The 23,206-nt window shown below is 30.2% G+C and overlaps 1 protein-coding gene and 1 long non-coding RNA gene across 2 annotated transcripts; both read left to right on the forward strand.

Moving 5' to 3' along the window:
• The first annotated feature begins 18,734 nt into the window (after positions 1 to 18,734).
• Positions 18,735 to 20,424, forward strand: LOC137807826 (uncharacterized). The gene is made up of 3 exons (XM_068608642.1): positions 18,735 to 19,064; positions 19,162 to 19,228; positions 19,329 to 20,424. Exons 1-3 carry the CDS (start codon positions 18,990 to 18,992, stop codon positions 20,198 to 20,200), a joined length of 1,014 nt encoding a protein of 337 aa, XP_068464743.1. The 5' UTR covers positions 18,735 to 18,989; the 3' UTR covers positions 20,201 to 20,424.
• Positions 20,425 to 21,465: 1,041 nt separating this feature from the next.
• Positions 21,466 to 22,997, forward strand: LOC137807828 (uncharacterized). The gene is made up of 2 exons (XR_011080603.1): positions 21,466 to 21,606; positions 22,167 to 22,997. It is a non-coding gene; the product is annotated as an uncharacterized lncRNA (long non-coding RNA).
• Positions 22,998 to 23,206: the final 209 nt, after the last annotated feature.

Consider the following 23,206-nt stretch of genomic DNA (forward strand, 5'->3'; position numbering starts at 1 on the left):
AGCTCCAACATTGTTATTAAGGTGTCAGATTCTCGTATGATGGTGCCACGCCATTATCATTCAACACTTACTCTCCTCCTACTTAATCCACTTGCTCAAAACCAATGTTTCTTCATATATATTCATCATCACACTACCAGATTGAATTACTTTGATTCAAGTGATTCATGTGATGGTAGAAGAATAGCATTTATATATGACAATGAGTTATGGTTCATAGTAAAAATCTGATGGGATTATAGCCATCTTAATTAGTTTCAGAGTCATTAATCAAGCATGAAAGTTGCAACTAAGTAAATGTTATGAATTTGTATCGCAATTAAAACAGAGAGGTTTATATGGTTATGATAGTCATGACCATTACTCATTGGGTACGTTACTGTGGTTGAAGAAGTGTGAGAAGTTGCAGTAGGTAGGACCCATGTTCTTTATTTGTCATAAGTAGTTCCTAATATAACCATATCTAATAAAATCATAATAATATAATGAAAGTATAATGCTATAGCTCAGCATTAAATTGTTATCAAGGTGCAAAGATGAATCAATGTCGAACCTACTCGCAGCGTGGGTCTCAACCTCCACACCTACCTTTCTTCTTTTTACATACAAGAGAAATAAATAACTTAGCCTTTTCTTCACACTATTCTTAGAGCTTCAACAAGGTAAAATATACATTATTTTATTCAAGAAATTCTTATCGATTTTGAGAAAAATGACTTGTAATTTTAATTGAGGTTTCACAATGAGATTTTAATCAGCCACAATGAGGTTCCACAATGAGTTCACCAATTAGGAGGGATAGCATGGTATTGCTGATAAAAAAAAATAGCATGGTGGAAGGTTCTCCGGTTTTTAGTAAGTTGTGGAGGTGTGTTTTTAGTAAGTTGTGGAGGTGTAAAGTCGTACCTTCTGTTTTAGTTACTGCTTGAAGGATTTTGGAGAATAAGATCGCTACTAGGGTCAATCTGGAAAGGCGAGGGATAATAGTTGAAAATGCTTTGTGTTGTCTGTGTGGGAAGGAGGAAGAGTTTCACTACCATTTGTTCTTCGGTTGCAGTTTTGCTTGGCGTATTTGGTGTTTGTGCTTTAAATCGCTTGGTGTGTTGTTTGTATTTCACATTGATCCCAAGTCCAATTTTGCTCAGTTCAAGATGAGTCAGACTTCTGATTCGGTTAATAGTGTGTGAAGTACAATTTGGGCGGGGATTGTGAGTGAAATCTGAAACCACAGGAATTTTATCATTTTCAAAAGGGGTGTGGCTGATGTGTTTTGCGTTGATGCAAGTAAATGTTTGGTCTTGGTTTTCGTGCATGAGGATGGTCTCTTGATGATTTCTGGATTGTGTTTTAGGTTATGCTTATGTTGGTTAGGTTGACGATCTTAGTTTAGAAGTAACTTTATATAAGAGTTGAACCACCCCTGAAGTGGTTCTCATTAATTTATTGTTTATTACTGATAAAAAAAGACAAACACTCTGCTTAAAAATGAGTTGTAGAATGGGAGTGAAAAACTTTTAGAGTGTAACCAAATGTGGATCTTGAATACCATCAACTTCTCACCAAACACTTCATTACACCATCAAAACCTTGCCACGCTAGATAAGAAGATTCAGTGACCGGAATCAAGTTGGTGAACTATTCAAAATTAGTCTCCAATAGTTTTAATTTAGGTACGTTAATCAAACAAAATAGTACAGGTTTAGCACGTACGATTCAATGATCAGTCAAAGGGATCAATAAAAACTAAAAAAAACAGTAATAATATGATAGTTGGGCATATATTTAGTGGCGTAAAAACTCAACTTGATAATCATTAGAACAAACCTTGTGATTTTCAACACACTTGATATCCTTTTTGTTTGTTTGTTTTGTTCTTGAAAGCTGTGTTGTACCAAGGTCCTTTCGCGCCAAAGATCCTTTGTATCACCAATCTTCTTAGCCACTGATGTTATTCAAAATCATGCATAAAACATTGATGGAAAAGGACTAATCTCTCTTTAATTGGTGAGAAGTCATCTTTGCATTATTGTCTCTTCAAATACATATCTACATAAATTATACCCTCGTCCATTCATAATTAATTAAGAAACACCAGAAAAATTATTTTGTCCTTCATAATTGTACCTTCTACTTTTTTTCTTATGCATAAGTGAGTCTATAATTGATCTATACTTAACACATATATAGTTTTTGTGCTCCTTAACCACCGGAAAACGAGGGTTTTGCTAACTGTTTCTTATATTAAATCTCGTCACTCTTAACAACAATAATGTATTTATCAACAGATGTACGTGGTTTTCGAAGAAATATATTTCTTTTATGATAAAAAAAAAAGTTAATCATTGTTTCTCCTATGCTAATCGATATTTTTTAAGCATATTCATTTATTGATACTGTGGATTTCTTTGCCTTAAGAAATTGCATATTTACGCCATGTATATCATTTATTCATATTGTTTTCGTACATTTATATAGGTTAGAATTTAAAGTTAAAGATAACTTGTAACACTCTATTCCTTTAATATATAGAAGACATTTAAAAAAATCTGCAACCATAGTCATGCCAATTTCTAAAGACAAAACGCGATCATCTTAATAGTTCTTAGCTTTTTCACTTCAATACGCTTAAATCAAACACATCATTTATTTGATAATTTAAGTTTATATTTCTTTTTATTGTTTAGGCCATGTTAGGGTTTAGAATTGAGTTAAGGTCTTGGGCCAAATAATGATATCCATAAAATTTGAAATCTAGTTCATTGTTTATATCAAAATGTAAAAAAATAAAATACACACATATATATATATAAACGGTCTAACAAAGCATATGTCAATTAAATTCGTATTATGATATACTTTTATAATGTAAAGTATGGAATCACTTCTTATTTTCACTGTGGTCTCACAAAAGTAATAATATTAAAACACATAATAAGCATCTTAAAGATTTTATTTTTTTATATTTCAGCCTAAAAACTTTTTATATCATCAATTATAACTACTGTAAGTATAAATTTTGAAATAATTATTACAGAAGTAACTGTTGTACCACACATAATAATTTGTATTGAATTCCTATTTGAATTAATCCAACAAATAATTATGGAAAAGATTTTATTAACACCAAAAAGATCATATTAGATAATAAATTTTAAGAATTAGTTCATAAATTAATCCTTCTAATCTAACCCTCGTCCATAATAAACTTGGAATCTTCGACCAATGATACTGGCATATAGTGTTTGCACTGACATAGTTTTTTCACTATTTTATTGTAGAGAGTTTGACCTAAGAGAATGAAGTGTAGCTTTGGCAACTAGCCATGATTCACGTTTAGTTAGCTTTGTACAATGAGTATGCTGATCTTAACATGCCTTCTGACCAAAATCATTGATCTCAAAGGAAAACAAAAGTGTCCCACTCACATGGGAATGAAATAAACGACTGAGAATTTGTAACAAAAAAACAAAGAAACGAGAAAGAAACAAAACTGATAAACCCCTATGTGTCTATTTTCATCCCCCTTCCATAAAAAAAATATTATTCATGGTTGTTCCAAAGTTGAACCCATCAAGGCACGTGCAGTTTGGGAAGAAGCGAAAGGACACGTAACATGAAGTGGGAGCCAAAATCTGCGCAATTCTCTACTCCAGATACACATTCTTCACCTTACTCATGGATTTGTCTCCTTCGGGACACACACTATTTACTCTCTCTAACTACCAAATGTGAAGCGCATACACAAAAACAAAATCAAAATTTCTTATGACAATCTAAACTTCAGATCCTATCAATAATTTTTACATTGCAAATGCCCGTCTAGATCTGCAAGTTTTAAATTAAATAAAACAATTAATATTTTCTGATAATGATTATTTCAAATAATGTATTATAAATGTTCCCGTATGCCAATACAGTCCCACATCGCTCAGAAATCGAGGTCAATGGCAGTTTATATACTCTCTCCTCCCTTCACCCTTTGAGACGCCTTTTAAGAACAAAACCGTGATGGAGCACCGACCTCCAAAACGGACAATATCTCAGATGCGATCTAGGTATTTATACTTTATAAAAAATGTTTATGATTATTAATTTACCATTAGTCTCTAATTTAGAACTTTAAAACACACACTTGAATTTATGCTCTAATTCAAATTATAGGTAAATAGAACATACATAATATAATATTTTAAGTTCTTAAATAATTATAACATCATAATAAGTAATAATAAATTATTTTCTCTCTCTTAAATTATCCTATATTTTTATCTCTAAATATTACACTATATCTCTAAATAATATAATATTACATATTATATAAATCAACATTATAGTTATGTAACTGATTATATTTATATTTAAATTATATGATTAAGTAGTGTAACACTCAAAATATTTACTAATGTTTTTTATATTTATCTCACAGGATTTAAAGTAAGCTTATGAAGAGTAAACACAAACAATAACTGCACAGTAAATGAAAGAATCTGAAAAAGAGAGTTGTAGAAGAGTCAAAAAAATAGAGCACTTAGAAAGAGAGAATAAAGTTTCACCGTATAAAAAAAATTAAAAAAAAATCATTAAATAAAAATCAATTTTAAAAATAAAATATAATTAGTTGATATAGTGATTAAATTAGAGATTATTTTAGAGACTAAAAAAACTTTTAGTTTCTAAATTAATTTCTATTATTGTTAAATAATTTTTAAATTGAGATCTAATTAGCTACCAATATTTTAACTACCAATTATTTTAATTCTAAATTTGATAGTAAAAACCTTTGTAGCTAATTAAATACCAATTTAGAAACCATTTAACAATGATATAAACTAATTTAGAAACCAAAAGTTTTTTAAGTTTCTAAAATGATCTTTAATTTAGTCACTATAACAACTAATTGTTTTTTATCTCTAAAATTGGTTTTTATTTCATGATTTTCTTGTAGTATTTTTTTTTATCAACAATAAAAAATAAATAAATGGGAACCACTTCAGAGGTGGTTTAACCCTTATGCATGCTACACAAAAGTCAACTTCAAACAAAAACCACCAAACTAACTAAAAAATCCTACCCGTACTACACCTGGAAAAAACAGCTTCAAGAGACCAACCTCATACATACCAAAGGTTCCAAACACCAATTAGAATAGGAAAACGAAGCAAAGCAAATTTTAACAGAAATCAAATACCAAACCTTTATTTGCACCAAAACAAATACTTCAGACGCGTCAGCCACACCTTTTTTTAAAATGATAAAATTCCTGTGGTTCCATATTTCACTCATCACCCCAACCCAAATTGTGCTCCACATGATATTAACCGAATCATAAGATAGAGTCATCCTGAATTGATGAAAGTTTGACTTCGGATCAATGTGAGACACAAAAGATACACCAAGCCACTTAAAGCATAAATTGTAGTGGTTAATACAGCATGGTGTTACAAAGAGTAAAAAGATCTTATATAAAAAAAATGAATAACGGAACAAAAAGGAAATGGGCCAAGCCAGAAAAGCCCAAAGCTAAAAACAACTAATAAGCCCAATCAGAAACAATTTTAACATAAGTGTTCATATAATTTTTTTGTATTTTTGTTGAGAGTTATTGTAAATAAATAACTTAGATTAATGATGAATACAAATTTTAAAGACTCATTTGCATGAAAAAGTTATTCAAAGATAATTCAAATTAATATATATTATTTTCATTAAAAAACTTTTTAAAATTATTTTTAACAAGAAAACGCTTTTAGATGTTATTTTGTGAACTTTTTGGTACGAGTGTTTACTCAGAGTTTAAAACACTCTATATTATCATCTAACAACTTTTTTTCTAAAAATTTATGAAATTACCTTATTTTAATTTAAAAAAATTATAAATTTGCCGTATTTTAATTTAAAGATTCTTATTTTGAACTTCAATTTAAAAATAACTTTAAACATGTAAACAAAATGAGCCAAAACAATTCAATGTATCTTGGAAGTAAAATTTCATCGTGTTTAGATAATGTTTGTGCTCCTCAACGCTACTTTTGTAAACCACGAATCTTATTCAATAAAAGATTATCATGTTTGATTGATATTTCTCATAATTATATTTGTTCTTTAAAAATACACATAATTAAAACTAAAGTAATTTTTTTCATGTGAAATATTTATGTTTAGTTATTTTTTTATAAATATTTTAAATATATTATTCACATTAACTCGATTTAACCAAAAATACTTCTATTTGATTGAACTATTGAAAAGTAAGTCTACAAACTCTATTAAATTAAAAAGTAGCAGGTTGTTATTTACCTTTTGGGTAGCGAAAGGGGCTACACTATTAAGATCTGGCTGCTTCTTCCTGCACCTCCATACCTTCTTGTGTCACCCCATAAATTTTTCGTATTTCAAAAATACCCTTTTCAATATTCTGGATTACATAATCTGGAAGTTTTTTTTCTAGATTCAGAATTAGCTTATGGATTATGTAATCCGGAAGTCTTTTATGATTAGCTTCCGGATTACATAATCCGGAAGTCTTTTCTAAATATGAAATTGACTTCCGGATTATGTAATCCAGAATATATCCGGATTACATAATCCATAGGCTTATTATTTCAAATCCAAGGGGGTGAAAAAAAAGGATAAAATGGTATTTTCATATTTAGTATGGGGTGTCACAATAAGAATAAGGTATGGAGATGTAGGAAGAAAGAGTCTTAAGATCTCCCCACTAAAAAACTATTATTTTTAATGGAAATGCCTCGGATATCCCATAACACAATAAAAATATATATCCACTGCGCATGTTCTTGTTCATATATATTTGCATTTTGATTATTCTAAAATGAATTAAATTTAATTTTGTGTTATTTTTTGAAAATATTAACAAGTTCCTTCATATTATTTTTTTTCTCAGAAAAATCAATGCTACAAAAAATTATATACAAGAGAAACAAGTTCCGAAGAACCGAATATTTTTGTCAAAAAACATAAATATGAAAAAGAGAGGTCTAAATAGTCAATTGGGGTGCTGATAGCAATACCTCAAATTGATTCCATTGGGTCATCAATCTCGTATAAATTCAGCCCAACTATGTTTCCACCAGTACCAAACTCAAGAACATTTTGTCCTGGAAATGGACACATAAAAGGTGTTAATATCTTCCTCCACTTCTTCCTGCACTTTCATAAATATTTTAATTCTAAAACTACCATTCAAGGTGTAGTTTTTTTATTTATTTTCAAATTATAAAATCCATAGACCTTTCGAACTCTGTAATTTAGAATACAATTTTATATTATGAATTCTAGAACTTAGAAATATAAAATTATATTCAAAATTCTTGGAAGGTGGTTTCAAATTTAGAAGAAGAGGATGAGGGGTGTCAATGAAGAAGATGAAGAAAATGGCAAAGTTGTCATTTCATATCTTTTATAGAGGTGCAAGAAGAAAGCATGGAGGTGCAGGAAGAAATCGGCTAAAAGGTTTAGTTAGCAACTTTGTTGTTTGGGTTGATGATGGGCCATGAGTTTGGATTTACTTTTTCCACAATGTTTAGAGAATAAAAACATAAAAAAAATATTTATAATTGTGTTTTTCACATAAATGTTGTGTAAAGTGTGCTAATTAAGTACCCTATTCTTTCCATTCAATGGTATTCCAATTTTGGTCCAACCAGTTGCATGTTCAAAAGTCAAAACTATGGTATTATTGTGATACATATTACAAGAGTACTCTACCTTGCCTGTTAATAACTTCATCTCTGTTGAAAACATATAAACAAGGTAGCAGAGCATTACGGATATGTTTGGAACTTCTTCTTTTTTAATTAGTTTTACGAAAAGATAATATAAAAAAATAAAATATCTTTAAGTTAAAATTAATTAATGTACAAATTAATTTATGTAAAAGAATTATTTCATATCTTTTATAATTGTCGATAGAAAATTTTACTCAAACAAACCCTTACCCTAGATGCGTGTGGTTGAGTCAGGTTGACTCTTGAAGTACGATTATAATTACTCCTCTCGTACGTAAGTCTTTTGATTTCTCTCGTTTGAAATATATCTAAAAACATTTTTATCATATTTCAAATCCAAATTCGAAAAACAAAATAAGAAGATTGATAAACCTGTTCTCCTAATTTTATTTTATTTTTTTGTATTCGTGATAAACGAACTTAGGATCTTACAATAATCTAAGTTAAGTCCTGATTAAACAATTAAAAAATTTAGATCTTCAAATTAATGGATTCAAATTCATCTTGTTTTGAAATAAGGGGCGTAGATGTTTCTTATAATTTAACCATATATAAACATAAAGAGATGAATGGTTGAGAGTGGTCTTTTAAGAACCTAACAAATAATTATAAAATGGTCCCAAATTTATAACATTGGTGGCCTAACAAATTTATTATTTATGTTCTCATCTTTATTTATTTTTTTATTCAATTTTATAATACAACGTTTTTGCTGTCATTATTCCAAAATATGTAACATAAACGTGTTTTCATGATATATCCATACTTTTATTACAAAAAAAAAATAAAAAATTGTTATGTATTATTGTGTTTATGATGAAAAAATGTGTTTCCGTTATTAAAGAGCACTCCATATATAAAGAAAACGTGTTTCTACAATACATAACATAAACATGTTTTCATGATATGTGGAGAGTGGACTACTAATACAATAAAAACATATTTTCATTCTATATAAGTAGAGATAAGATAACTCTTTTACTTTCATATATTTTTAGTGATTATGGTTGTATTTTATATTGTAATTTTTATTTATAAATTGTTGAACATCTTTATGACATTTCATAGTATATAATTGGGTGCAAACATCACTTTATAAGTTGATTTTATAAGGTTGAGTTAAAGTTAAGTTCATTTTCTAATATGCTATCAGAGTCATGACAAATTCTCCCTGCACCTCTATATATTCTTTTAATTTCAACAATACCCTTTTGAGTATGGTGAAAAGTGTGATGTTTTCTTTTTCACTTTTAAGTGGTGGTGGTTTCTTGTGGTGGCTGGTGGTGAACGTGGTTGAAGTAAGTTTTGTGAAGTTTTTACTAGTAGTAAATTTTTCGTTCGCTTATTTTTTTCATTTTTTTGGAAGTCACAAAACCCAAGAAAAAAAACAGTGAGATGCAAAAATAAAGTACAAAACATTTTATAAAATTTATCTTCGCACTAGAGAATGTCGAATACAAACGAATATTCTCGTCAACCATTTCATACACGTTCAAATGATGAAATTGCTTGCCATTGGAAAAGAATGAAAGTGATGTGGTTGGAAGGGAGGTATGACATGCACTTGAGAGTATTTAAAAAGGTTATGTTATGCTTCATTTCTAGTTATTTACATTTTTTAAAAAGGTTTAAATCGACTTTTTACCATTAATATGAAGGTGAGGAAGAAGGTATAGAGGTGGAGGGAGAATTTTTCCATAAAAGTTTATTAGGCCACCTGCTATGAGATCGCCCATAAATATATAAATATATAGTTTTGTGCACTAGTTGACAGTCTTGACGTGAAAGAGTGTGATCATAACATTTCATAATATATAAGTGAGTGCAAATCTCACCTTATGGGTCTGTTTGCATCCGAGTACTATTCACTCGGATTGAAAAGCAAATAAAATATGTGTTTGTATCTGCGTAATGGTGAGGAAAGAAAAGCAATTGGTTGCGGGAGAGCAGAAAAAACAATCTTCAATGTGCAGCGAAGAAAAGCAACGAAACCAACAAAAAATTTAAATAACATTACTAAAAAGTCAAAATTACCCTTAACTTTATATATATAAAATAACATTATATATATATATATATATATTACAACAATAATAATAAATTATAAAAAATATAAAAATAAATTACAAGTTTAATAATAATTAAAATAAATCTATTAAATAATAATATCAATAATAATAAAAATTAATTTTAATTTTGATTTGTGAAAATATTTTTTTTAAGAAAAGGATAAATTTGTAAACTTACATTTTATACAATTTTAAAAAAATAAAAATCTTCTTACAACCATCTTATCACGCACAAACTTCAATAAACTTTTCTCACAAAAACTCTAATATACCCTAATCCAAACAACATCATCTTCTTTACACTTTTCTCTCAAATCACTTTAAATCCACTCCCTCGAATCCTCTCCCCAATCCAAACACACCCTATAAGTTGATTTTATTTAAACTTAAAGTCTATTATTTAATAATTTCATTTATTAATATACTTATATAATTCTATTTTTAAGTAATTTATATTTCCATAATGTTAAACGATCTTCTATCTTATCTGTTATAAACATTAAATTATCCTACATTATATTTCAGAAGTCCACATATATCTAACCAAAATATTAATGTACCTAACATAGGTAGTGGATGTGAGCTCCTTTTTTTTAAATAACCCTTTGGTAAAGAATGTGTCAAACTTACCAAATTAAATACCACATACTCAACAAAAGGAGAACATCATCAACATAAAATAAACGAGATATTGTGAAACATCTTTTTTTGCATATTTGCATGATTCTTCAAAAACCATATAAATTATTATTATAAGGGATAAATTCTCCTTTCAAATAAGAAAAATGTAAAGAAAAAATTCTTTAAACAACTTAAGAAGTTGAAGTTGGATAACCTCGTCTCCTCTCAACAAAAGATATAAATATAATAGAGAATGTGATTAATTTGGTTGTGATAAATGATAACCAAAACTTAAAAATACCCATTAGGAAATTTTATGTTCACACAATCTTATGCATTTTTCATATTAAATTTATAGAAAACGTTCCTTTTTACTCTTTCATTACATTAAAACGTGATTAAATAATAGTTAAAAATGTTACCTTAAAGTTAAAAGACGTGATCTACACTTTATACAAAAATTTCACAACCAATTTGACGTAATTTTTTTTTAGGTTACAACTTTTAAAAACTACTCCTTTAAAATATTATAATAAGTCACTTTTTTCTTGTTATGCATTTAGATCATATTTCTTTAAATAATACCATTCTTTATACAATCTTTAAATATTAATATAGTATATTTAATTATTTTCAAAACATACATGTGTGCAATTAATTGATTATCTATTATAAACTAGTTCACTTTTGTAATACACATTTAATCAATTAATTGATAGAATAATAGATTAAGTTCATATTCTGTTTCTATATACAGCGAATGAAAAAATAATAGATTTCTTAATCATAATTGATTAAGTTTTATCAAATTGTTTTTTTTTATAAATTGTATTCTATGTTTTATTTATGAACAACAATTACTTTTTTTACCGGTTGGTACCAAATAAGTTATATTATTTGATCTCGATGACCAACTGACCGTGTTAGAATACATTTAAAGCAGTTATAATAAATAGTAGTTAATGCAGTTGTAGAGACTCCCTGAAAAATCAGGGACACATCCTACCAAATTTGGGTAACGTTTTGGGAAATCAGGAAACCTCCCCAAAAATAAGTTAACACTAATATTTGATAGATTCAGTCCATCATAACAAATGGTCCATGACCAAATACTATAAATAAAGTCTCTTCAAAGGAGTAAGATATGTTTTTATCAAATATATCATATACTTTTATGTAAAATACTTACTTGATCATCAGATAACCTTTTGCAAGTTAACTCTCAACCGGACACGAAGGAGCAAGTACGAGAAAGACGAAGGAGGAGCGACCAAGGGATCAAAGACCATTGTTACTGCCAGTTTCAGTTCTAGGGACTATCTAGGCCCCTTTTAGTCTATACAAGTACAATTGACACCCACTGTGAGGTCGAAATAGTATTAAAGAGCAACAAATAATATCAAAAAGGCAAATACGAATCCTTCGATAATAAAATGATAAAATAAACCAATCAGAACACACTATTATTTTGGAGGAGGAACCTAAAGGACATTCCTTTACTAGTCAAATCATGGAAGCACAACTTCCTTATAATTGGAAAGGTTTGAACATTGTCTGATATGATTTTCGAATATAAACCCAATGTGAGGTAATCGGGAAAATGATTGTTATCATTTAAATTTGTTGTGATATTATTCTAAAGATAAAAAGTATATGATTGTTGTTATTTAAATATTTTGTGATATTATTCTAAACATAAAATATAGGTTCGTTATTATTTAAATATGTTATGATATTATTCTGAACATAAAAGATATGTTTGTTATTATTTAAATTTGTTATCATATTATTCTGAAGATAACATATATGTTTGTTATTATTTAAATCTGTTATCATATTATTATTAAGATAACATATATGATTGTTATTATTGAAATCTCTTATCATATTATTTTGAAGATAATAGATACAATTGTTAATATTTAAATATATTGTGATATTATTCTCTTGAGAAAAGACTAATGATAGGAGATCAACCAAAACTCTATAAATAGAAAATCATCACAAAAATAAGATAAGTATTATTCTATGCAATACACAATGCACTGATATATTTTATGCTCTTACCCATGATCGTTGGAGTATTGTCAACAAGTAAAGCCCCTCATCTCACTATGACTTCCACATATATAAGCATCCCTTGCCGAACGAACGCGGCACTACGTGTGACTCTTAGGCCAAGACAACTTGCTTAACAATTTGCAATCCTTTCTGAACTAACTCTTTGACCAAAGTAGCTTGCTTAACAATTAGCAGCCCTTTCCAAACAACTCTTCGGCCAACGCAGCTTGCTTAACAATTAACATCCCTTCCCGAACGAATGCGTAATGTGTCGATACGGTTAAGGAAGTTTTGCCTTAAAACAACAATCCCTACTGATATCCTCAATTTATACCCGTCGGCTCGACCTCTCTGAAGCTCGACACAACTTATTTAAATCAGATTGATCTAATGCTTAACATTCAAAATTGTCAAGCAATTCAAAAGCCTGAACGACGTCCAAAGGATCTTAATCTTAACAATCGTTATTGTTTAAAACTATACAAGTGTCAATAGAGGCATTCAAACAACTACTGAAAAGATCAAAAGCAATAAATTCGTTAGGTCAGCAATCAAAAACAAGAAGTCACTTCATACCTCGAAGCACCCAACCGTCACATTTAGACTCTTCTGAAATAAAGGTTCCTCGAGTCTGGGGGCAAGTGTATCGGTCGGTACCGGACAAGTCATGTCACTCGGCCTCGATGACCGACCGAGTTAGAATACATTTAAAGTTATTATAATAAATAGCAATTAAGGCAATAGAGATTCCCTAAGAATCAGGGGCACATCCCACCAAATTTTGGTAATGTCCCAGAAATTATGGAACCTCCCCAAAAATAAGTTAACATTGATATTTGATAGATCTGACCCATCATAACAGAGGGTCCATGACTAAATACTATAAACAAATTCTCTACAAAGGAGTAAGATTCGCTTTTATCTAATACATCATATACTATTATACATAGTACTTACTTTCGTTGGAAAACCTTTTGTAGGTTAACATCGAACCAAACACAAAGGAGCGAGTATGAGAAAGATGAAGGAGGAGCGACCAAGGGATAAAGACAATTGTTACTCCCAGCAGTTCCAGGTACTATCTAGGCCATTATTTCTATCTAGGCCCCTTTTAGTCTATACAAGTACACTTTTGATATTACTAATTACATTTTTTTTAAAAACTCTAAGTTGAAAATCATTCTAATTACATATCTTTGATAATATCTTTAATCAAGGCCTTTTGGTGAAGTTATTCTCTTTACTCCTAATTTAAATATTTGGATATTTGTTAGTGTAGGTGATGTCATTCTAAACTTTTGTGAATACTTTGTTACATCTTGTGAGGTGAATTTTCGCACTAAGTTTATGCATCATAGGTTGTATCTCTTGAGAATTGTTATAGGGATATATCTTCACTATTAACAAAACTAAATAAACAAATGTTTGACAACTAAATTAAAATTATTAAGTGTGTAATAGATAGTAGGCTTAAAGAAGAAGGATGTTAGAGAAAAAGAACATTAACATATCCTAGGTAAATTTAAAACTTGTATGTATAAGGGGGTGTAACAACTTTAAGGAAAACAGGACAAAAAGAAAGTGAAACTAACCAGCTAAGACATGTCAAGAGAAAGAAAAGTTAACAATTTTATTTTCAAATGAAATATTTTAATAAACACAAAGAAATAATGAGTTGACGAGTTTGCTTAAAATTATAAAATCGTAAAAATAATAACTTTGTAATCTTTATTAAAACTCTATTTTTCTTTTATTAACCTGACAAACCCAAATAAAATTCATATCAAACTCATAATATAGCAAAACTGAAACATTATTGAAAGCAAAACAATTTGATGCAATCTTTTTAACCATTATTTTTTAAAATTACATTGTCCTTGAACTTGTATTTTGTTTCCATCATTGACTCTAATAGGAATGTATGCTTCCATTGTTTGTTTTTATTATATCTTACCATTGTTATCACACCTTCAATATGATACATGATTATTTTACCTATGTCACTTCACTCTCACGAGGTATAAGCCTTACTATTATATGATACACATATCACCATATTATTTCTTAGGGTAATTTAAAAATCGCTAAAGGGTTAAATTTGTTTAATTTAGATTATTAAAGACATTATTTCAAAATGTGTTCTCAAACTTTTCACATAATAAGATGTAAGAACATGTACCACATAATAAGATTTTATAGGAATTTCCTTTGAGAACTCCATGTCTCATCTTTATCTTCTACAAAGTATAAGATTAAATGTACTATCCAAATACTCTAATAATTGAAATTGAGTTTATAAAGTTCAAAAAATAAAAGTGATAAACATTAAAATTAAATTAAAAAATTTCATATAATAAAGTGGTATGTGTGGCAAACTCATTGGAGTAACAAGTTGTACCAACCTTCTTAAATTATGCTTAATAAACACTAAATATGGCATGCTTTTGGCATAAGTCATGCGAGTCAAGTACAAAAAGTTGTACCCTAATTATAAGTCACAGTCCTGCAACTTCAACACACAAATGTTCCAAAATGACACAAAATCCTTTAACACAGAAAATTAAGAACAAAAAAAGCAACAAACTATCAAGCAAGATGGCTAAAAGCATATAGCGAGCATCACTTGGATGCTTGAAGAGGAGGTGTTGGGTCTAGGATTTACGAATGAGAAATTATAAATTGGAGAATGATTTATTTTGAAACCTTAGTCACTAATTTAAAGAAAGTGGAGACTTAAAAAATGAAGGGAGAAAATAAATCAAATTTTATGTCAAATGTTGAAGGTAATGAGTGAGTCTCTTTCGGATAAACTATAATCATTTTATTAGTTTAGTCTCCCTTTTCATTACAACTTATTTGAATTCTAAATACAACTTTTGAAAATTATTGCATAAAGCATTAACCACTTATGAGTTGTGCTCTTAAGGTGACTACTATTTTTTTATTCATTGCCTCTTATGTTGTGGTAATAGTTGCCGACAAAAATCAAGGTAAGGCAAAAAAATATATAATGTGAATTATGCTTTTCAAATTATGTTTAGACAATTATTATATATTCGTAGACAATTTAAGTGTTTCCTAAAGCCAACAAGAGTGTATTTTTTATTTTATTTAAGCATCTCGTGAATAAACCTTGGAGAATAATTGCATAACACTCATAATATATCTCTTGGGCTAGAAATTTCTTTGACGAATTTCGGTGAAATTTATCAAGAGAGACTAAATTTTATTAATTAGTTTTGCATATAGTCTTACAAAAGTTGATAGATATTAACTCCTTAAAATTACTAGAAACAACTATTCCAGGGGTGAGAGAAATAAAGTTTCATAAAGTTGGATTAAAAAATCATTAATTTCAATTGATAAACCAATATTTGCAAAAAAAATTACCATAAAAAGAATTAGATCCACAGACCTTGTAGAGAGATGCATAGGTTATAGGCATTTGGAGACTTCATACTTGTTGACATGTTTTACAAAGAAAAGGATGCCACCTTTCACCCAATGAGGAACCATTTAGATGGAACGAATAGAATGTGTCTACCTAAAGGATTGTAGGACACTACAAATGTTGAGTTCTTGTATTACGTATGGGGGGAATTAATTCATTCAAGGATAACAATTGACTCTTGGATACCATTCAACCTTCAATTTTCATTTTCATTTTCTTGTAAAAGTTGTCATGAATAATTCAAACTTTTTCAAATCTAAAAGTTGGGATCCTCAAGTACAAGAAAGAATCCTACATCATAAAAATAACATATTATGATTCAAGTAGAGATGACAAAGCACCTCCAAATTATTGTTATCCACCTCAACAATATTCATTGTTGTCTTCATTTGGAGTCAAGAAAAAGAATAATGATTATTTTACGTAGGTGGAGGAAATATTTTTGTTCATCGATCTAGCTTAATTAGTTAGATCGCACCAAGTATTATTAGTAGTTAAAGTATGCCAGTTAGTTTTTTTTTTCTCTCTCTCCCTTCAACTTAGGAATGTCTAACATTTGTTCTTAACCATTCTTTGTTTTTTTTTACGATAAGTTCATATCCTGAGAACTCGCATATCATAACACCTTAGTTGTATCATATTTTTGTTCATCTATCTAGCTTGATTAGTTAGATCGCACCAAGTATTATTAGTAGTTAAAGTATGTTAGTTAGTTTATTTCTCTCTCTCTCCCCCCCCCCCCCCCCCCCCCCACCCCCCTCTTCAACTTAGGAATGTTTAACATTTGTTCTTAACCATTCTTTGTTTTTTTTACGATAATGAGAACTCGCATATCATAATTGACTTTTCATTATTGATTATAATAAACATATAGTCCATCTCATTACTAATAATGGAAACAATACATTTAATATTAAGTTAGACAAAAAAATATGATTAAATTTATCTCTCTCTCCCTTCAACTTGAGAATGTCTAACATTTGTCATTAATCATTGTTTGTTTTTTTACAATAAGTTCATATTCTGAGAACTCGCATAACATAATTGAGTTTTCATTATTGATTATTATAAACATATAGTCTATCTCAATACTAGTAATGGAAACAATACATTTTATATTAAGTTAGACAAAAACATATGATTTAATTTATTATATATGATATGTTACTTACACGATTCTATTTAAACTAACAAATTACATGGATAACTCCCCTTTAACTTTACTTTCATTGATGTGTTTAAGAGTCTCATGATTTTGCTCCCTATATCATTGAGTTATTAATATCTTATATGATAGACACACAATTAACTATTCAATATGATTATTTTAGCACAATATTTTTTTTTATAGAAATGATTTAAATTTGTATATCCATAAGAAGATGACATGTGTAACAATTTATGACAAGATGAACATAAATCTAGAATATTATATGAGGAGAAAATTCTGATACTTAACTTTATACATAAATTTATCCAGCCAAATATTTTTTTCAAAATATTATAATTTTTTTTTACAAAAATTAATATAAACTTTTTATATTCGAATTTCAAATATTTTCCTTAACATTTATAGGTCTTGAATAACAACAAAATAATTTAAATTTTACCTAATAATACCTTTATCTTCTCCCCTTCCAAATTTAATTCAATCATAAAAATCATTATCAACATCCACAATCTTAAATTCTCTTAACCATCTTCATAATTTTTTAAGCCTATTATTCATAATATTAAAACTAATAAATGTCTCCATAGCTTTATGACCGGTATCCTTCCATATACCATGTATATCTTAAAACCTCTTTCATCCAACATGATTTTGTGTTTTTTCATATTCAATATATAATAACTTTTAAACTAACATATCTTGTTTCTTATAGTATTAAAATATTATTTATTCCCTAATATCTTTATCACACAGAAATCATTGAGATTGTATTAAATATGAAGGCGTCATATTAATTTTCTATTTTTAAACATCTGTTACACTTAATATGAAATATGAAATTTTTATTTTCTTCATTCTCTTTATTAATATATATATATATATATTAATATATTGTACTCTTAATAATTTTTTTGTTATACTTTAAATTCGTCTTTAATTCGTGATATTGGTACATTTCTTTGTCTTTCTATAGTTTTAGTTTCCAAATTTTAGAAAATCCACAAAAATGGTGTAATTATCACATTTGCATATTTTTTTAACAAATTTTAAATCCTAAACTCATTAGATTAAAATAAAATTAAAAACAATTCAAATAATTAAAATAGAGAGAATAAACATGTGCACAAAAATTAATTAAATCATATTTACGATTTTTCTATAATATAAATAGTAAAATCAAGAAATATAATAATGACACCAATGTCATAACTTAAATAGAGAATTGAAATTATAATTAAATTTATTTTTCTATTTAGAGGTGTATTTAACGATAAAAGATATTTTTTCTTAATTATTTAATAGATACTTTTTATCCTTATTTGTAAATTGATTTAATATTTTTTATAAACATGATTTATATTATAATTAAATTATTTATTACAAAGATAAATTAAATTTATAATATATATATATATATATATATATATATATATATATATATATTCCAAGAAACAATCAAGTGGGAATTATTGTTGCACTTATTTAAAGAGTTTATTTCAATGATAATAAATATAGGGTAAGTATATGCTTACGTAGCAACTATATCAACGACGTCGTGTTGCATCGCACATACTGATTTTTACATATATAACCTTGTCTGTCTTAATCTCCACGAGAATTGTCACTCTGAGTTGCAAGAATTTAATAAATGACAAGGGATAGTTAGGTAATTGAACAAGCTATAAAGATTCAAACCTGGACCTCTTCTGTTGCAAAAAAAGGCAAGAGGATCAGAGGAGTTACCGTGATCCATTGTTGTTCTCTATCTAAGTTTTTATTTCTCTCTCTAGAATTTTCTATCTGCTCGTTCTCCCTCACAAATTAGGGTTTTTGCGAATCTCTTGTTTGTCTGTAATCGAATCGAAGCCATGGTTTCCGATTCAATCTCTGCCGTGCCGATTCCCTCCGCCGCAAACACTAAGAACCCCGGGAAGAAGAAGAGGGTTCGATTTATTTTCGTTTTTTAATTTTCTAATGATACATGCATTAGATTTTTCATTCTCATCAATCTCATCGATTACAATTGCCTGTGTGTTCCAGACTAACAGGTCTGCGAAATTGAAGCAATATAAAATCGATGCGCGCCGCGAACAGTGGCTATCGCAAGGTACGTTACGAGCGCACGTGCGCACTTTTGTCTCCATTGATTCATTCACATCACACCTTGATTCTGGTATGTATTGTCGATTTGCATCCGAGAGTTTCAGGTGCGGTGAAGAGTAAGGGATGCAAGGACGGTGTGGAAGATGACATCGTTCGCGCGCCGCCGCCGGCTGTAAATCACGGCAAGCTCTCGTTGGAGCCTCTTAACACGAGGCGCGAAGGCGAAGAGGACGATGGATTGGTCCATCATGACAGCGATTCGGAGTCTCCTACCAACTGTCCCGCCGGCGTGTTGTGCGGCAACGATTCGGGGACGAATTTCACCGGCAGCAGTAGCGGCGGGAGCAGCAGCAGCAGCAGTTCAAGCAGCGGCGGGTGCTGTTCTGGGAACATTACCGAGGAGGAGGAAGAAGAAGAAGAAGGTGAGGACGATGATGATGGTTGCTTGGATGATTGGGAGGCCATGGCAGATGCTTTAGCCGCCGATGACAAGCACGAAAACCCTTGTTCTGATTCACCCCCTGTGGTTTTGCCTCGTGAAGGGTCCAATTTAGGGTCTCCGAATTCAAAACCCGAGAGTAGTAGATTGGTCCCTTGGGGCTCTGGTAGTAACCGAGCGTGGAGGGCAGATGACGCCTTTCGCCCTCAGAGTTTGCCCAATTTGTCTAAGCAGCACAGTATGCCGAACCCTGATCGGCGCTGCGTAGGAGGGGTCCCCTGGGGTCGTATCTCCACGCCGTCCCCGTGTCCTATTTGCTGTGAGGATCTGGATTTGACGGACACGAATTTCTTGCCATGTTTCTGTGGGTTTCGGCTTTGCCTCTTTTGCCACAAGAGGATTCTGGAGGAGGATGGGCGTTGTCCCGGGTGTAGGAAGCCTTATGAATGTGAACCTGTTGAGACAGAGGCGAGTGTGCATGGAGGCAGCCTCACTCTTCGGTTGGCACGTTCCTGCAGCATGATCGAGAGATCTTGAGCCCGCGGTCTGTCCTTTTCTGTTTTTTTTTTATCATCGTCTGTATTTTAGGGGATATCTAATTTTCATAGATCTAGCTGGCCTAGTGTTATGAGTTTTTGAGCACCTTGAAATCAAGTTGTTTCTCGTTTGATCTTATGGTGCATGTGGTAATGTAGAGTACTCATGTTGGTATGTGAATACATAAGGTGGTATAGAAATTCAATACATTTAAAATGGTTAAATCATGCGGGTTATTTCCTTTAAGCTTCTATTTATTTTATTCATGTTTTGATATAGTTTCTCTTCTCTGAAGTCTATTATTTCTATTTAGAACGTCATGTTTAATTGAAAAACTTAATTTCTGATGATGTAAACTTTTTTGGTGGTGTTGGAATGTGTAATGTTTATTTTCTATCTTTCTTTCTCTCTCTTACGTAATTGCATTTGTATTTATTGCACTCTGAGATACTTATGATGCTGTCATGTGTCATGACCTCTCTCCCTTAAGATATTTGTTGCTATGTATTAATGAATTGAAGGTATATGTTAATAATGATCATTAGCCAAGTCATACTCTATATTGTTTTCGTATAGTTTTTATCATCTGAGTGATCTTTTGATTTATGAGTGGGAAGGGAGGAGCGAGGACGAAATCGGAGGAGGGGGGAAGCATGGGAAAATAAAATCCACCCAAATATTGGAGGGCATTTGAAGGGGATATGTTCTTCTCATTTTCCTTTCCTCCACTCCCCACCAACCAATATTAATATTACCTTGTCTCTGCTTATAGGTCACTACAGTTTTCAAAAGCAAATTTGTAATCATTTTACTGGCTTGTGAATTTCTGTCCACGAAAGATGGTACAAAAATACTTTTAGTTTATGTTGTATGCTACTTTGTGTCTAGCCTTTCACTACATTTAACAAATCTTTTATGCAAAATTAGAATTTGTTTAATATGGCTGCAACATTTTGTTGCTGGACCATCTTGCACAAATAAGATACATGCCATTATTATAGCTTGGTCCTTCTTTTTCCTACAACCAATTCTCTCCTCACATGAAAGGGATCTTGGACATCCAGTTTTGATGTGAGTTAAAATTGTAAATACAGCTTTTTTCATGACATTTGAACATTTTTTTGTATTGTTTCCCATTGATTCTCTTTTAGGAACCCAACAATATACTGGTGTTAAGTGTAAGTACGAAGACAGGTCAATAGTGTTTTCCAGTTTTTCAAGGTATGGGAATATCCTTATGGCATTGTTATGCATTAATCTTATAGGTTTGATTCAGTTTCGTCAAAGAATGATTTCTCCTTCCTGCTTCCTTGGGGTTCAGATAAGTGGTATATGACTGGTTTACCATTGATTCCAATCAACTACCATCCGAACATCAACTTGACTCCTTGTATTCTTTCAAATTGGTACTTAATTTAAATTTTGTTTTTACTAATAATTTGTGCAAAACAACCATTTACTGTGTATACAACAACTGCTGAGTCATTTTACATTGATATATAGTTCCTTTTATATTTTGCTCTTTCCTTCTCGTTCCACCCATGATCAAGAGACCCACAGAATAAACTAGCATAATTTTAATAGAGAAATTGGATTATATGTATGACTATGTAAATGTTTATAGAACTGGCTTGTCGAAAATTCTTTCAACATGAGTAGTTGGTTCTATAATGTGAAAAGTGAGTTAGTTTATTTAAAACAATAATTTTTTGTAAGATCAGTAGGCTACTTATATGATAATGAATGACTTTCGAGAAGATGCAGTGTAAGAAAGATTGAGATTTTAGAATGAAAATTATTTCATTTGCTTGGTATGATAATAAAGGAATGAGAAATCAGGAAATTTAATTGGCTGACAGTTGCATGTTTTTTGCTTCTCTCGTACTTGTCATAATATTCTCATTTGTGGTCGTTTTTATACTTGGTAGCTTGCTTTTCACAACCAATTTCTCTGTCTCTCCTGCAGTTACTGGTTTGGGGTTTGTTGTAGTGTAGACAATGGAACTGATCACGTGAAAGGTACTGATAAATATTTGTCGATGCCTTGTGAGCTCTGGTTATACAATTTGTACTTGTATTATGTTAAATGCTTCATTTGAGAAGGGATGGTCTTATGAGAAATATAAACCTTTTGACTCTCACCTTAGAAAAGATAAAAGGTTCTTCTTCTTTTTCTTCTTCTTATGTTATTATTATTATTATTTCTTTGATTTATGGGCTACAGATATACTCCTGTTGGTTGTTTTTTTCTGACAAATTTGATGCCAAACAGATGACACCATTGTTCGAGTATTTGAGAAATAGAACTATGATGAGACATACAAATACATAGATAATCAGGTTGCTCTGTTAGTGTTAGGTCTATCTTTTTTTTGTTTGATGACGTTCAGAAATAAGCTAAAGATTAGGAATGGAGTCCAGCTTCTATACAGGTTATTTTGTGCTGTCTAAGTTCCACTATTTTTAATATTTTTAAATATTACACAAATATTTTAAAATATTAAAATCGGTGTAACTTGGAGTTAGAACAGAAAGATAGCATAAAAAATGCATTAGAAGCCAATAGCAGCCAAATTCGAAGGAATCCCTTGGAAACTAGGATAAGAGTTTGAATGATTCTGATGATTATTTAACCAGAGTGATAAAGTAATAGCAGTTGCTGGAATGTCGCTTTGCAAACAGAAGACGTTTGGGCCATTGGGAGTGGAAACATGCACACAAAAAAAACTAACTCTTGTAAATGTAATTGAACATGCTCTGCATGTGAGTAAATTAGATTTGGGAAGTATCACTATAACTTTATGGTTGCCTGGCTGTTCTGTATTGATAAAGTTGTTGATGTGGAAGAAATGAGGAAACCTCTTATCTCAAGAAAAAATTACATGTTGTACACACTAAGAAACCAATTATAATATACCCCTTTATTGTTATTGGTATTAGTTATTGCGGTAAGTTTGCTCAGTTTTATAAAATAGGAAGGTGGGTAAGACTTGATGATGCTGTATC

The sequence above is a fragment of the Phaseolus vulgaris genome, chromosome 3, assembly GCF_000499845.2.
Source record: "Phaseolus vulgaris cultivar G19833 chromosome 3, P. vulgaris v2.0, whole genome shotgun sequence".
Taxonomy (NCBI): Eukaryota; Viridiplantae; Streptophyta; class Magnoliopsida; order Fabales; family Fabaceae; genus Phaseolus; species Phaseolus vulgaris.